Genomic DNA, 18,213 nt, shown 5'->3' with positions numbered 1-18,213 from the left:
AAATAACAAACTTAGACCACCTATAAGAATAGATGGACTTAGTGGAGTCACGCCTGGCTGACAAAATGACATCCACCACATCGTGAGGGAGAGAAAAAGAAATCAGGTTGCCCCGTTCAATCTCCAGGCATGAAGGTGTAAGGTCTGGAGGTGGGGGTGTAGAACCTGCCCCTCCCACTGAGAGAGGAGATCTGCCCTGTGAGGGAGACGGAGCGGCGGGTGAGAGGAGAGGTGGAGAAGGTCTGAGTACCACACCCTTCTTGGCCAATCCGGAGCAATCAATATAACTCGGGCCCGGTCTTGGCGAACTTTCCTCAGAACCCGAGGAATCAAGGGTATGGGAGGAAACGCGTAAAGGAGTTGCGAGCTCCAACTCAACTGAAACGCATCCCCCAAGGCTCCCTGCATCGGAAACTGGAGGCTGCAGAATGACAGGCAGTGAGCATTCTCGTGAGTGGCAAACAGGTCCACCCGAGGAGTCCCCCACATCCGAAAGATGTCGTGAACTACCTCTGGATGGAGCCTCCACTCGTGAACGGCAGAGAACTGCCGACTGAGACTGTCTGCACGAACGTTCTGAACTCCGGCCAGATGATTTGCCATCAGACAAATCTGATGGTCCTGAACCCAGGACCAGAGACGCAGAGCCTCTCTGCAGAGACACTGCGACCCTACTCCTCCCTGTTTGTTGATGTACCACATCGCGGTCGTGTTGTCCGTTAGGACTTGGACCGACTGACCGCGAAGGGAAGGGAGGAAGGCCTTGAGCGCCAGACGAATTGCCCGCAATTCCAGAAGGTTGATGTGAAGCAACCTTTCCTCTGGAGACCAAAGACCTTTGACCTCCAGGTCCCCCAGATGAGCACCCCACCCGAGGGTGGACGCGTCCGATACTACTGTGGCAACCGAAGGAGGAATCTGAAAAGGCTTTCCTTGAGACAGATTGCCTTCCACACTCCACCAAGACAGATCCGCTGCAGTTTCTCTGGAGATCTTCACTGACTCCCTGAGATCTCCGCTGTGCTGATACCACTGCCTGCGGAGGCACCACTGGAGTGCCCTCATGTGCCAGCATGCATGGTTGACCAACAGGATGCATGAAGCCATCAGACCGAGCAGGCGAAGGACCTTCAGGACTGGAACAACCGCTCCAGGGAAAAACAAAGGAATCATCTCCTGAATGTCGCGAATCCATTGAGGGGGAGGGAATGCGCGACACACAGTAGTGTCCAGTACCGCACCTATGAACAGGTTGCGCTGTGAGGGCACCAGGTGAGATTTGGGTACATTTATCGAAAAACCCAACCTGTGCAACAACTGAGTTGTCACTTGCAGATGATGGAGCACCTTCTCTGGCGACTCCGCTTTGATCAGCCAGTCGTCCTGATACGGAAACACATGTATCCCCGATCTTCTGAGATGAGCTGCCACCACCGCCATCACCTTGGTGAAGACTCGAGGAGCAGTAGTAAGACCAAACGGAAGAACCCCAAAATGGTAGTGTTGTGACCCCACCGTAAAACGGAGATACTTTCTGTGCGACTTCAGGATGGGAATATGAAAATACGCATCCTGCAAGTCGATTGACACCATCCAGTCTTCTTCCAGCAGCGCTTGAAGAACCTGTGCAAGAGTGAGCATCTTGAACTTTTCCTGTTTCAGGTAAAGGTTCAAGATCCTGAGATCCAGAATAGGTCGAAGCCTGCCATCTTTCTTGGGGATCAGGAAATACCGGGAGTAGCACCCCTGACCCCTTTCCTGCTCTGGAACCACCTCTATCGCACCTTTTTTGAAAAGAGCCAGGACTTCTTCCTGCAGGCAAAGCAGGTGGTCCTCCGAACAATAACCCTGGCAAGGAGGGTAATTGGGAGGGAATTCCCGGAAAGGAAGTGCATACCCATTCCCTACAAGATTGAGAACCCAAAGATCCGATGTAATTAAATCCCAATCTTGTAGGAAATGAGTAAGCCGACCCCCCACTGGGCCCACATGATCCGGAATGGCGGATCTAGGGCTGCTTTGCTGCATTGGCTGGGGGTTGGGAAGGAGAGGAGGAGGAGGAGGAGGATTGACGACCTCTAGGGCGGGATCTTTGTCTGCCCCTGTACGACTTGTACAGCGTATTTTGTTGCTGCTGAGGCTGTTGCTGGGAAGGTCTGTAAGAGCGAAAGGAAGATCTTCCGAACCCCCTGAAGCGTTTACCAGTAGTTCCTCTGGACTGAAGACCCAAGGACTTTGCAGTGGCCCTACTGTCCTTAAAACGTTCCAAGGCAGCATCAGCCTTCTTGCCAAACAATCCTGAGCCATCAAAAGGTAAGTCCAACAATGCAGACTGGACGTCCGCAGAGAACTCTGATGACTTAAGCCAGGCGGCCCTCCTGGTGGCCACAGATGAACCCATGACCCTTGCCACCGAATCAGCAGTGTCCAGGCCACTCTGAATCACCTGTCTTGCAGCTGCTTGAGTGTCTGAAATCACCTCCTGAAAATCCTTCCGGTCATCTTCAGGAATTTTCGGAACTAGCCGCTTGACAGAATCCATCAAGGCATGGATATATCTTCCCATCAGGCACGTTGCATTGGTTGATTTTAATGCCATACTGGCCGATGAGAAGACCTTCCTGGCACCCTGATCTTGCTTCCTGGATTCCTTGTCCCCAGGAACCTGTGGGAAAGCTCCAGCAGACTTCTTAGAGCAAGCAGCCTGCACCACCAAACTCTCAGGCAAGGGATGAATAGATAAAAATGCAGGGTCCTCAGGTGCCACTCTGCACCTCCTTGCAACTGATCTCGAAACTGCAGGAGCAGACAAAGGCTTCTTCCACACCTCATAGATGGGCTCAGTCAAGGCCTCGTTGAAGGGCAACACAGGCTCAACCACTGACGAGGGAGAATGAAGAACCTCAGTCAAGATGTTAGGCTTATAGTCAGCAGTAGGAAGAGTAATGTTCAAAAGGCTCGCTGCTTTTTTAATAACAGTGTGATAAGGCACCACATCCTTTGATGGCACATTAGAAACTGAAGCCAACTCCCATTCAGGTGACAGTTCAAGCCCACTGGCCTCACACAAATCTTCAAAAAGATCCTCAGAATCCCGTAACTCTCCTTCTTCAGTATCCGAATACTGATACCTATCTTCTTCCAGGAGTCTCTGAGCCCTTCTCCGAGACCTTTCCTTCACAATCGAAGCCAACGGGTTCGGAATCGACTCCGACGGCGCCGGAGCCGGCGTCAAACTCGACGTCGGACGAGGCTTCTCAGCTCGAGGTCGGAGAGAATCTTGCCTCGGAGTCGTAGGCATCGGCGTCGATGTGACTGGCGTCGACGGAGTCGGCGTCGAGCGCTTCGGCGTCGACGACACCAGAGGTGTCGGTAAATGCCAAATTCGGTGGTATAGCCGGCATAAAAGGCATGAAGGGCGCAGGGGCATAAGCTTGGGGAACACCCAAGTTGAAAGCCATAGGACCCGTGGGACCAACAGGTGCACCAGACGGGAACATTGCCCTAGAATAGACACCAAACATGGCGTTCAGGAACTGAGATGGATCCTGACCTGGAGCTGGAAACTCAGGATAAGAATCTCTGGGTCGTTCCTGAGGAGGCGGAGTCGAGACGACGTCAACCTCTTCAACGAGTCCTGGAACCGGGGTCGACGAACCTGCAGGCACCGGAACCTCGACTTCACTAGCCCCCTGCTCCTCACCTTCATCCTCCTGACCAGAAGGATTGGATGGAACTGGAGAATGGACCTGCTCCTGTGATTCGGGCGAACCTGGTAGTGAAGCCTCACCCACAGAGACATGCTCCGACTCCGAAACCACCAACTCCTTACTCAGGAGCTTAACCTGGGACTTCGGTCTCGAACCAGAGTCTTTTCCGGAGCGATGACGTGACTCGTGGCTCCTCTTCTTGTGCTTCTTCCTCGAAGACTTCGACGCGTGAGCTGAAGACGACTCCGAGCGTGAACTCGATCGAGACCGAGACCTCGACCTCGAACGACGAGTTCGAGACTTCGAAGATTTCTTTTCCTTCTTACTCTTAAGCTTAGCCACAAGGAGTTTCGCCTCTCTCTCTCTCAGCGCCTTCGAAGTCATCTTCTTGCAGCAAGCACAGTCCTCAACATCATGGTCGGAGCTTAAACACCAGACACAGCAGTCGTGTGGATCGGTGATGGACATGGTCTTGCCACATTCGCCGCAAGCCTTGAAACCAGTCTTCTTCGACGACATCCCTAAGAATAAGATGTTATACAGAATAACAGGTAAATAGTAACAAAGTTACTGAAAAGCTACAGCACGATCCCTGAACACCGTTAGCGTCGACGACGCGGAAAAAAGGGAACTGATGTCATCACGCCGGCGTGGGCCTATTGTAGGCGTCGGTGACGTCAGCGGAGTCGCGAGCGGAGCCGTGTCTCTGTGACGTCCGCGTCCACGTCGGCGCGAAGCTACAAAAAGAATTTCCGATTGTTGCTGACGCAAGGGGGATATTCACAAGGTGAGGAATCCACACGGCAGATGTATCTATCAGAAACTCACTCTTTTTGTAGTAGTAGGGAAGCCATCTTGTAAATTTTTATCTGCCTTTCTTTTGAAACGAAAGCCTGAGTGAGTTGAGTGTCTATTGTGGCCCCCAAGAAAGACTTTCTACGTGATGGAGTTAGATGGGATTTCTCGAGATTGACTGAGAGACCCAGGGACTGGAATAGTGACAGGCATCTTCGAACATTCGCTTTTGCTGTTCCTAGAGAATTGGCCTTGATAAGGCAGTCATCTAAGTATGGAAAAATTTGAATACCTTCCAAACGAAGATGAGCTGCCACTGGAGCTAATATCTTCGTGAAAACTTGGGGAGCTGAACAGAGTCCAAATGGGAGAACTTTGAATTGAAAGTCCCTGCCAGCCACTCTGAACCGTAAGAATTTCCTGTGCCTGGGAAGGATAGGCACATGGAAATAAGTATCCTGAAGGTCGAGGGTTGCCATGTGATCCCCCTCCGAGAGAAACTGGAGGATTTCTTGAAGTGTTAACATCCGGAAGGACAATTCTTTTGAGGTATTTGTTGAGGGCACGCAGGTCGAGGACAGGACGCCATTCCCCTGACTTCTTTCGTATGAGGAAAAATCTTGAATAGAAACCTATTTCTCTTTGCAATTGAGGTACTTTTTCGATCCCTCCTTTCCGAATCATTACATATATTTGGGAGAACAGCTCCTTGAGATGAGCTGGTTGTGGACCTTTTGGGGGAGAATTTGGAGGTGTTTTGACAAATTCCAGAGCGTGGCCCCTGGCTACTACATCCAGGACCCATCTGTCCGTAGTAATTTTTAACCAATTCGATAAGAAACTGGATATTCTTCCTCCAATTTTCGCCTTTGGAATTGGTAGAGATGGTGGCAGGTTGTCCGTCTCATTTATTTTTGAAGGTCTCTCGTCCCCGATAAGAAGACTTCCTTCTTACTTGAGAATAATTGCTTCCTCGCTGACCGTACGTTTGTTGTTTGTACGGTTGGTTTCTTTGGTTACCTTGTGTGGTTTGATACGAACGTTGCTGAGAGTATCCTCCTCTATTGGAAAATTGCCCCGTTCTTTTGCACTACGAAAGGACGATTTACGAAATTGTAGACTCCCCAGCGATCTTGCCGTCTCTGTGTCCTTCTTTATGGTCTGCAAAGTTTCATCAACATGCTGACCAAAGAGAAACTCCCCATCATAAGGCATATCTATGATTTTAGCTTGAACCTCTTGGCGAAAGGATGTTGATTTCAGCCAACCTTGCCTTCTCAGCACTGCTGCACCCTCCAACTGCCTGAAACCAGTAGCTGCCACATCTACTGCTGTATCAATCATTTCTGCTGAGGTACATTCCCCTTCATGTAGTATTTTCCTGGCTTCAGATATGTCAGGTTCCGGAAGCTTCTCAAAATATTGCGATATATCCGACCACATCTGTCTATCATATCTCCTTAATATCGCTAGGGAGTTCGCAGCGCAGACAGTAGTTGCAGCTATAGTTGAAACCTTTTTGCCAATGGAGTCCAGACATCTACCGTCCCTGTCCGGTGGAGCGGTTATCTGCGAAGATGTATTCCTGGCTCGTCTCCGAGCTGCTTGGGTGACGACTGAATCCGTCTTTGACTGTCCGATAAGGCATGCTGGTGAAGTGAGAGGTGCCTTCGATGACGATGTAATCTTCGTCGACGATGGGGTCGTCGATGGGAAGGTGATCTTCGTCGACGATGAAGTGGTCGACGGGAAGGTGGTCTTCGCCGACGAGGAAACCGTCGATGGGATGGCTTTCATCGATGAATGCTTCGACGACAATACGCTCGTCGGCGGGACTTTCATAACCTTCGTCGACGATGGGGCGTCGGCGATCGATGGTATTAACTTTGTCGACGAGATGGGTCGAACCGTCACAGTGACTAGCGTCGACAGGGAAGAAGCTGAAGACATCGCCATCTCAGGCTTTGGCAAGGAGAAGGTAACCGTCGACGTCTAAGATGCGTCGACGTTGAAAACCGTCGACGGAGAAGCCGTCGTCGGCACTGCCGTCGACTGTGTGGTTTTCTGAGGTAACATTTTCTGTGATGGTCATTTGGAAGATGAAGACTTTCCAGACTTTCTCAGGGGTGTACCAGGTTCAGATTTTGAAGGTGGAGATGCCTTTTTGGAGGTAGAAGCCGAAGGCACACCAGAATCCTTGGAGGATTTGGCTCTTCTCAACACCTTTGCCCCAGGAGAAGTTATTTCTACCTCAGCCTTCCTCTTTCTAGAGGACATAGTTGACCTGAAGCTATACTTCCTACCTCAGAAAGGGGGTTATCCTGGTCCTTGATCTTCTGCAGCCACAGGAGAAGACGACCCTCCCTGTCTCTGAGGGTCTTCTGAGGAAAGGTTCTGCAGATCTTACACTCCTTTACCTCATGGTCTGGATACAGACAATAAATACATTTCTTGTGGGGATCTTCCTTAAAAAGCCTAAGCTTTCCACAAGATTCACAAAAACCAACCAAAATTGTGAAGTACTGAGCAGAGCTCAGGGAGACTCCCTTCACACGACGTGCGGTAGAAAATCTGAGAGCCTGAGCCTCTGGGGAGAACATTCTGGTGGGTGCTGGCGCCTGATTGGCTGCAGTTTGGTCTATACATAATGACTAGGATAGTCATGAGTGTGGAAATGTTTGCTCCTGTAGCTTAGGGCTACTTTACTTCCTGGTTGGTTATTACAAAGGTTTTTTGGTTATTGTATGCATATTATTGCTTTTTTATGTACCGTGGGACCCCCCACTCCGACGACGGGGAATGATTCAGGCATGTGAATCTATGAAACACACCCCAATACTGGAGAAGTCCTTTTCCTAAAAACTAGTCGGGTCTCTACAATGAATGGTAGTATAACTATTTCAGTTTTCTCACCTGGGCTTTTACCAGATGCATATTGTAAGTTGGTATAGACTTAGAAGGTGAGGGAAACTGACTTTTAGCACCTAAGGCAGAATATTCTTTATTAAAGTGGCATGTGGTGTCTGTACAAAGTAAGGGATTTCTGCTAATGATCCGGGACCAAAAGTAACATGCACAAAATCCCAAAGAGAACTTTGATCAATTTTTAAACATGGACGACTGTCAATATCTTTTAGATACTTCTGACCATAAAGTTAGAGAGCCACAAAGAAGTTATATACTTTTCTCAACTCCCATACATGTGGCAATGAACCCCTATTGGGTAGATAAGATGAATTCACTGAATTACTGGAGGTTAATGGGATTTGGGATGTGGGAACCCAGGGGACCCTTTGAAAGAAGAGGCAAATACATTCACCCTAGTATACTGCCATTCTGACAGCAAAGAAGGCATCTTATGAAAATAGTACCAAAAAAATAAGTGTTGGCTGACAAAGTGCGGGCTAAGCAAAAAAGGGAGTGCATTGCCACACTAATGGACACAGACAAAAGGATGGTCCACAGGGATAAGGAAAATGGCTGTCTGCATGGATTTTTATGAATCACTTTATACAGCAAACCCCACTTCATGGGAGAACAATGGGCATATCTGGACATGACCTAACTACCTGTCATGCTCATTCGTGACTACTTGTTCTCACTAACATTTCTGTCCATTTACTTAAAGTTTTACAAAAATATATCGGGAAAAATGTAACAAAAATGATTGCTTAGTAGTCTTGCTTCAGACTAATGGAGATCATGACTTGGAATCACACACCATAGTTATATTACATAGTTTTGCAAAATGCTACATTCCTTGTACAGCAGACAACACAAGAAAATTGTCATACACTACCTTTCCGAACGTGGCTGGATTAACTTTAGTGACAGAGGCTTGACCACAGGTCTCTGTGTAAACTTCGTACATCAAACAACGAGGAACACTGCATCCTTCAGACACATGAAAGTTCTCAACCAACCTTAAAACATGTACAAAAAGATGATTATTTTACCAAATGTAATTCAAATGAAATAGCAAGTTCCATTTATTATATTTGTAATATGGGATCAACGGACCCAAGAAAGTTCTAAAGTGATGTCTCCTGAGTCTTTCTTTACAAGACTTTGGTAGTTCCCACTATTTAATATGATAAGTCAACGTTTGAGAGTTTTAAAGTCCTCATACTATGCTATGCCACAAAGGGTTCAAAAACAATCTAGTTTTGTACTGCAGTTGTTGGACACCAAGTGGTGATGTTATGAGCCTTTTAACTCTAGCTACACAGATGTGACTATTCTAATATTTGATTAATGGATATATGAGGAAAGAGACTGGTTATATTGGTCCGGCTTTGGTTCGTGAGCTATGCCTGCTTGGGTATGAGTACAATTGTCAACAACAAAAAACTTCTGATGAATTCGGCACCAACAAATAAATGAATGTAATGTATTATGCCTCAATTGAGAGGCTAAAGAATCCTGGAGATTTGAAGTAATTTCCTGTGCCGCAGGTGGCCCCTCTGTTTCTATATATTCAAAAGTGAAGAAGGAAGAGCATAGTTTGAGGTTGAGGGGAGCATAGTTTGGGGGTTGATGGGGTAGGGGGGTTATTGGCATTGCTCCCTGAAATGTGAAAATAAGATGCAAACATTGATGGGGAAGGTTTAATAGTTTACAGTCACCACTCTTTTATGTCTCTCAAAAGCACAGAGAAGCACAAAAACTTTCAAAGAAAGGTAAAATCTTTCTGGAAATCCTCCTGATACCAGAAGTTGTTTAGTAAGATATTGTTGGCATCACAATATATTCAGATTGTTAGAATTCCTATTTTATAATTGTAACATTATGGTTCAACTGTAAGAATGTCTCGGAACAATTCGTTCAGTATTTCACAGATTACTTTGCCGTACTTTGTCAGCAGGTTTTATACCAAGATATTTAGAACCAAAACATCATACAGCAAAATATCATCTCCAGATGGCTGACGAGACAGATGTGTCTGCCATACAAGGATTGGTGAGTCATAAATGTACATAGGAATACATTATGGAATACACAGAGTGCTGCATCAATTCGGATTCAGGATGCTAAAAAAGAGACAAACAGCTCAGTTAGAGAATGTGATCTCCGTAAAGCAATCTGCAAGGGATAGAAGGATGCAGTGAGTGGAGAGGACAGGCGAGAGAGGATGGGGATAATCTGCAAAAAATAGTAATAAAGAAACGTGTTTTGACGCAGCTAGCTGGCAGCATTGTATGTCTCTTTCGTAGTTAGTTTTAGCCATGCTGCACAGCAGCGCGGGCCGTGCGGCTGTACAACATAGCTCCAAATCATTGCCGAAGACAATAGGTCTCATATGCGAGACCTATTGGCCTTGCCAGTACTTATTTAAACCAGGGTATGACTCCCGCCTGTTTTATGACCGCAGGGACAGTACTTTGGGATAAGGAACAAAAGTCCATCTAATAAATAGAAATAAAAATATTTCACAATGTGTGCATGGGAAATGTCATTCGAAGAGTCGGAGTAAAGTCTAAGTAACAATGTACAGCAAAGGGTTTCCATGATACATTTGCAGGCCTGCAATACTGGAAGAGTACATTTTATAGTACTCTTATAGGGAAGTACTCATGATGTTTCTATGCAATAGCACAGTGACTTTTTCCACGACAGGACACCTACAAAATAGTTATTGAAAAGTATATTAATATGAAACCCTAAGGCAAGTCATTAATAAAGCAGACCCTTAAATGGAAAAAAATGCTACTTTGGTTGAAACAAGAATATAAACAGGCTGGGTGCTGAGGAAAAAGTAAAGTGCATAGACTGTTTTTGTTGTTGTTGCTTTGGGGTTCCCTGTCATCTGGACAGTTGCAGTTTGGATATCGGATGCTTGTACGAGGGTTATGTTTCTACATTGTTCAACGTGAGTTCCACATTCGGCATTTTAAGTGCTCAAGGTTTTGCTGTTTGATGCTGCACCGAATTCAGGTGTGCAAAGATGAGGAGGAGTGTATTTCCACACATAACGGGGAGAACGTTTTGAGTATTTTAAGAAGTTTGCTCTTAGCAACCAAGGTGGAACGTGCTATGGCATAGTGAGCAGGGTGGGGCTTCGAGAGGGCGAAGCATGTATATGGTGTGGACTGTGAGTCTTGGAGTTATTTTTAGGAATGGTATTCCATACTAAAAACCCTAGGCACCTGAAGAGCATTAGATTTGACAATACTGTGTTATGCTGTGTTTTTCTATCCCCTTCCACACCCTGAGTAAGCCTTTTCCGACTATTATCACTACCTTTGGAGGATCAAGATTTCAATGGAAATAACTTGATTATTCAATTGGAATGAAATTGAAATTAGACCTCACCATTTCTTTATGCTTTTAGCTTTATATAAGTTCACATAAGAAATGCTTAAAAATAGTCAAAAGTGGAAATTGCTATAAACAATCCTTGACAAGGATCCCTCAACAAGATATGTAATTAATTGAGGTGGGCTGACACAAACACCCAACCTCCACCGCAAGACCTGGTAAAAAAGGAACGTTTTCACTATGCACTAGAAGATTTGACGTTAAATCCTGGCTTTACCACTTTGCCAAAATATGCTGGTTGTGAACTCTGAATTAAGAGCCTGGGCAAGATCCACAACACAATGTAATTCCCTTGGTGAAAGAAGTCCCTGAGTCAGCGTTGAAGCCACTCACACCTCAGCTGTTGTGTAATGAGCAAAATGGAAACTATTGGTCCAGAAGACGTGGTTTTTATTATTCCCTGCCTCCCTTTGTGACAAGTGCATTTTTGGACTTATTTCTCTGCTTCTTTTTTTACAGGGATAGGAGTAACAAATTCAACCATACACTGTTAGTAAGGGTGTGATACGAAAACAGGAAACCCAAGGGATTAGAGAGCATCAAGACTCATTGTCCACTCACCAAAATGTGTTGTAACGAGAAGGTTATTGAGCTTAAAAAAAGGAGTCCTGCACTGAAATGCTAGTACTCCTACTTCACCAAATTGTGTAATCATGGTCAAATGAATACCTTCCTTTTTCTTTATCCCCTTAATTACCATTACCATTAAGCGACAGAGACAGGCAAGCTACTGAAGACATAAGCCAAGCTCAAGCCAGATGTCTGGCTCTGGCTCAGCTCTAAGTACTCTTAGATCCCCAAGCCCAAAGTGAGCCAAGCCTACATTTGGCTTCTACCTGACATCCAGGCTTTAACCTTATGGGCTAAGAATTAAAGACAAAACATTTAGAGGCCTGTTACGAAGGAGGTCGGAAAGCCGCTGACCAAACCCCCATTGTCAGTTTAAATTCTGACCGGCTGATTATGTATCAGCCGGTCAGAATTGAAACCGGCCGGTCATTCTTCGTCAGCCAGTCGGAACCGGCTCCATATCCCAAAAGACAGGCCATTCCGCCCTTGGGATTACGATGCACGGTTTCCGGCATGGTTTTCATGAAGGCCTGTCTGACATGGAAACCATATTGTAGAGCATATTTGGGGACCCCAGAAGTGCCCCTTTGTGTGTGCGGCCTCAGGTTGAGGGCCGAGGGGGCACCCTGAGGTGCCTGCCACGGGGTGCAGGGATGAACAACACCTCCCATTTCCCTTTGGGAGCAAGTTTTAGGGCTGGTCTGCACATGACAACTAATTTGACTCTTGGATTCTTAATGGCATTTTTGTCAGAGATGGGGGAGGGCATGAATGTTTCTAACTTCATGTTTTCAAACTATCACTTCTAACACATGCCACTGCACGATATAATCTGAGGTACTTAGGAGAAATAGTCCCAGGTATTAGAGAAATACTCTTTGGGGAATTATGAAGAGACTTTATCATATTTTTACATGTTTGTTGCACAGGTGTTCCCTAAAGATAAGTGGGGCAGTGTAGGGAAATGCCTCTTTTTGCATTATCACCACTAACGTTTTGGACTGCCACTGCTGTTTTTTTCAAAGCTGAGAGTGCACTGAGGCCTGCTAACCAGACATCAGTGCCAATGCTCTGACCTCATAAAAGTATATTTTGGATTGAGCTATACCCAACTGGTTCCGACTGACCTCTGTAGTTTCCAACGCTTATTGGCATTTTGGATGAAAAACTCTGATTTACGTTTTATTTAAAAAACGATATCTCCGTAACCCTCTGGTAGATTTTGTTCATTTTGGTGTCTCAAAATTCTTAAAAATTGGTGTTGGATCGCTTTCTTTTTGTATGTCTTTCTTATTTTGTTGTTTTGGTATTTCTAATGGCTAACACTTGTTCCTTTATTTAAGCCTGAATGCTCGAAGCCACACCTCCCCAGGGTTGAGCAAAAGGTTTTACAAATGAGCCTGACTAGACCCCAAGTGGTATTGAGAGTGTATTACATGGTGAGGTCACACATCCTCACCATATAATACACCACTTTCCTTGCAGGTAGCACACATTTTCTGCTTCTTTTTCTTTATTTCAGTTAAATTTGTAAATAAATGCTTGCCCGTTTGCTCAACATACCTCTGAATGTTACTGATCCTGTCAAGTAAACAGCAGCTCATTGCAGCTGCTCACCAGGGGACCACATGTAAAAGTCAGGATGGCCGCAAGCAGGTGTACACTGAGTATCTCTGTGCTACAGGCATACAGAGGGTATATCAAAGGTGTACACTGGTTCCTGATATAGGCCTACGTGTTCAGACCGGGTTTATCTCATACCCCACAATCAATCAATCAAGTAATATCTGTAGACGCACAGCTAATCTGCAGTGTCCCGGTGCTGAAGGCTCGTCGACCATTGCTCTAACAAATAGGTGTAAAAGGCACTGTTAAACAACCAGGCTTTTAGGCTACGCTTAAAGGAACCTTCATCCTTAGCAGCACACAGGTAGAAAGGTATGCACTTCTAGTAGATACTTTAAGGTGGGGATCAAGAACTCAGGAATGTTTCAAAAATACCGTAGGTTCAGTCACAAAGGTAAAACGTGGATGAATCAGAGCATAGCTGACAGTGGTGGAGCAGCTGGAATGGCACCCAGGTCCTGGAGTTTGAGGGACCCACAGCACCTGAATATGCATGCCTTTTTATTGCAATTATTTGTTCTGCAATCCACAGGAGAAATCAGCCAAGCTGTCAATTGGCAAGGTGGAAAAAAAAGAACTTGAGGCAATCATAGAATTGCAGGAACAAATCAAGAACAACACTAGAATTGCAGACTCTATGGCATTGTTTTTTTTAGTTTTTTTTTTTTATTCCTCATCTCACCATTAGCGTCTGCAAAACTAACAAAGAAGCCCATTCTGACCTAGGCACCCCGGGCTTCAGTTACTGCATTGGCTTTAGACCAACCAGGCCAGCTTCTTTGTACGAGGCTTGGTGTAATCATTGGACCATAGATACCTTAGACCATCCTCATTTCCATACCCCAAGATAGTAGTGGTGACCAGATGTTTTTCTTACTATCATTTACATGTCCCTGGTCCAAATGAGCCATGCCTAATGCAGCACCCAGCCAGCTCTCATACAACAGTTTGCAGATCTCCCAACGGGCATTTAAAATCAAACAAAGAAATAACCCCACTTGCACACCAGAGAGCCAACTTGTGAGATTGTTATCCAAACCAAAAATAACTAAAGCTAAGTTTAGCTTTAAAAATGCCTTCCAGGGCACGCTCCACATTGTTCCAGAATTCTCTTAAGGAGACACATTAAAAAATATGTGTATGTCATCCGCCTCGGCAAGTTAGCATCTAGGGCACTTGGAGGCCGGGGAGGCGGCAAATCTTGCGATTTTCTTGGGCGTATAATACAGTCTATTAACAACATAAAAGTGATTCTTTTTTAGGGAGGCTGGCTTAACATGCTTGTATAGGGTTTGAAGGGATAAGGCATATAAGTTAACAGCTATATACCTAGGGCGGATGAATTCCAAGCAAGATGAGAAGGGGGAAGATCTACGTCATCAGCGTCCAGCAGACTCCTATACCAGAATCCAACCTCCTTTTTTATAGACTTTGTATTTTGAAGTTTGCACTTGATTTCCCAGTTACCGCCTATACGCTCCTTCTCAGCTGAGAACCAAGAACACAATTGCAAGTATTTGAATCTAGAGAAGGAGCCGCCTATTTTTGATCTTAAAACCACCCAAGGAAGAACTCCATCAGATGATATAAAGTCAGACCAGATCGTGATTCCTGCCTTCTTAATAGGGGAGGCTAAACTGTCTTCCAGACATAATGGCAGTCCGGGAGAATTCCAAATGGGAGCAAAGTCTGAATAATAACCCATCCCACATCTCACTCTTGCTTTATACCACACATTAAGTGCTGATCTTAAGCCTTTTAGACAAACCTTCTTGAAAAACCTTGGTGCCCCAAACTTGTAGAGGAATCCAACTCCCCCCCTCAAAACTGGCGATAACGCTCAGAATCCTCCCAGAGTTGGTTTCGACTGTACTAGCAAGTAAACAGCGTATGTTTTTAAACTGGAAGGCGAGAGAGTACCAAAACACATCTGGAATAGCTAGGCCGCCCTTTAAAAGTCTCCGTCTCAACTTCTTCCAAGATAACCTGGAATTTTTATTGGACCACTTAACGCTGACTATTTTACCATGAATTTTACTCAAGAGCTTACCAGGGAAATCAAGGGGGATAGTGCTGAACAAATAGGTCAGTTTTGGCAAGATAACCATCTTGACAAGATTTACCCGGACATAGATGGTAAGAGGTAGATTCTGCCATCTAGAAAAGAGATGGTCAATTTCCTTGGCCACTTTCCTCAGGTTTATCGGGAATATCAATCAGATCTTGAACTATGGTTATCCCTAAATACTTGAGCTCCTTACTACAGCTTCCGGCCCAGCAGTCTATTCCCCAGCACATTTCCTCAGTCTTGGAGGAGTTAACTAGATACCCAGAGTACAGACCAAATTCCTCCAGGGTAGCTTCCACCCTTGGGAGTACTTCGACTGGATTATTAGTAAAAACCAACAGATCATCTGCATATAAGGCTAACTTACACCTATAGTCTGGAACTTGGAAGGGAGTAATTTGATCATCCAGTCTCAAGACTTGAGCAAGAGGCTCAATATAGATGTCGAACAATAAGGGCAAGATGGGACACCCCTGTCGTGTTTCCCTTGTTATATTGAAGCTTGATGTCAGTGAGCCATTCAAAAGAATAACTGCAGAGGCACCCTCATAGCATCTAATAGGAGTTTGTATAAATGTCGAGCCAAATCCCATCATTTCTAGAGTCTCCCAGAGGAAGACCCAACTGACGCGATCGGACGCCTCGGCTGCATCATATGCTGCCACTGCGAAGGGCTCCAACCACGCCATCGCTAGATCGATACTGCCTATTAGCTGCAGTGTTTGTTCCTGAATGAACCTCCCTGGGATGAAGCCCTTTTGATCCACATTTATCAGCTGCAGGACTATCTTGATCAATCTCCCTGCTATAATGCTTGTGAAGATCTTATAGTCAGCATTAAGCAGGGAGATTGGTCCATAGGAATCCGCTTTGAGGGGATCCTTTCCCGGCTTCAAAATGAGAACAATCGTGGGCTCCTTCCATGATGGGGGTACCCTGCCATTGGAACTATAAATATAGTTAAAAAGTTCACAAAGTCTAGGAACTATTATATCCTGGAGGACCTTATAAACTTCACCTGGGATAGCGTCCGTCCCTGCAGCCTTATTGTTCCTAATCTTTTTTATATGTAGCTTAATCTCGTCTTCCGAAATGGGGCCATACAAAATATCTCGACAATCCCCTGTTAATATGGGTAAAGCCCTATTTCGCAGCCACTCTTGGATACTCTCAGGGTTCGAAGTTGTCTCCTCTTTATACAGCTCAGAAAACATAGAAAGGAGACACCTTTGCATGTCCTCTTGGTTACAGGAGGTCACTCCAGTCTCATCCATGATCAGGTAATTAATATTGTTCTTAACTCGGTCAGTCCTTGCTTTCCATGCCAGTAGGGCTCCCGCATTTTCACTGTACTCGTAATTTTCCATATTATGGGCTAACCACTGTGCTCTAACTTTGTGGTATAACTTCCCCCTATAATCTAGTCGCAAATGCTCAAGGTCACTAAGAACTTGTGTCAAATTATCAAGATGACAACTCAGCCTAACTCCTTCCAGCCTGGAAATCTCCCTTTCCAATGTCCGAAATTCTAAAGCCTCTTCCCTATTCTTGGAACATATCAAACTATGTAGCTGTCCACGAATATGGGCCTTAAATGCATCCCAGACATAGTCTAATGATGTTGAACCAATGTTATCAGAAAAATACTCTGTTGTTGAGATTTTAATGGCACTGATTATTTCAAGGTTAGACAGCATTGCCCTTTTCAGTGTCCACCTAGAAATGGGGATTGGCTTGTTTCCTAAATATGAAAAGGAGATTGGAGCATGGTCTGATGAGATGCTTGAGAGAATAGAGATATCTACTAAATTCTCCAGGCCCAATCTGTCTATCAGAATGTAGTTGATTCTAGAAGAGTGACCGTGTTTTTTGCTAAAAAAAATGTAAAACCTTGTTCTGTGCCCTTCTTAGACCTCCAAACATCAACCAATCCGAGCTCATGAATCATATTGATCGTAGCCCGACGAGTACGGGGAGCAGCAGCATACTGACTATAGTTTGACCTATCCTGGAGAGGATTGAGGAGAACATTGAAATCTCTGCAGATTATTACCGGGGTGGTGACATCTATTCATTCGGTCTGTACTCTGTGCAGGAAGGCTGGGTCATCGACATTGGGGCCATAAAAGGACACAATAGTAAGATCACCCCCCCCCCCCCAATGGCCACCTGTGCCATTATCCATCTTCCAGATTGGTCAGATGAAGTTGATTTAATAGTACCACCAATGCCTGATCTGATTAAGACCGCCAGCCCCTTACTATGTACTGTCTGCTCAGAGAAGCAGAAATGCTCGACCCATCGATATTTTCCAAAGACAGCCTTACACTCCAAGCGGCTCAGGTGAGTTTCTTGTAAGAGACAGACCTGGGCTCAGGATTGTTCTAAGAATTTCATAACTAGCCTTTGTCGACGTGGACATCGGAGCCCGTTGACATTCCATGAGATAAACCTAATCTTAGTATTCATCATAATTTACAGACTCTTCCTATCGCTCAGGAAGTGGCTTACATCTCAAGACAAAATTGAGAGTGAGGACAATTTTTGTATTTTTCCCCACTGCAACCCCACCAGTGCTCCCCCTCCCTCCCCCCTCCCCCCCCCCGTGACCCCATCAACTCCTCACAGCCCTGGGGAACCCTCCCTTCTCCTCTGAGCATAAGCCCTTTGGAAGGGGACCCCCTGGACGTGACCATAACAAAATTACACAATGCCAGAAAAAAAGACCCGATCCCACCAGAGCAACAGTGGCACTTAACTGTACAGTACATTTTTTCCTCTTTTTTTTTCCTTATAAGATCAATTAGATGCCTTAAACACCCTGTTACAATTAGACCCCATTTCCACTTCTTATTTTGTCTATTAGAGCGTCTACTTCCTCTATTTGGCACGGATTGTACATATGGTTATTCCACATGGTCCGAAGTGATGCAGGAAATCTTAACTGGGGCTTATCCCCCAATGAATTCAAAATTACCATCCTTTTGCCCAACTCCCACTGTTTTGTTGCAGTAATGTGAGAGACATCGGACCGGATGGAAAATGAAAATGGACTAGAAAAGGAATTGCACTTAAGTTGACCGGCTTTCAAGGCCAAAGATAAAATTCTCTCCTTGATGGGGTAAG

At 45.4% G+C, this 18,213-nt stretch overlaps 1 protein-coding gene across 1 annotated transcript in view; it reads right to left on the bottom strand.

Annotated features, from left to right (window-relative positions):
- The window catches only part of RFX8 (regulatory factor X8), a 954,619-nt gene that overhangs the window by 865,746 nt on the left and 70,660 nt on the right, over positions 1 to 18,213 (bottom strand). Inside the window, exon 2 of the mRNA XM_086933389.1 lies at positions 8,305 to 8,428. Within this exon, the coding sequence (XP_086789515.1) occupies positions 8,305 to 8,428 (124 nt within the window). The remainder of the gene's footprint in view (positions 1 to 8,304; positions 8,429 to 18,213) is intronic.

The sequence above is a fragment of the Lissotriton vulgaris genome, chromosome 8, assembly GCF_964263255.1.
Source record: "Lissotriton vulgaris chromosome 8, aLisVul1.2, whole genome shotgun sequence".
Lineage (NCBI taxonomy): Eukaryota > Metazoa > Chordata > Amphibia > Caudata > Salamandridae > Lissotriton > Lissotriton vulgaris.
Note: the sequence above shows the minus strand (reverse complement) of the source record. Positions and strands in the feature narration are given on the sequence as shown.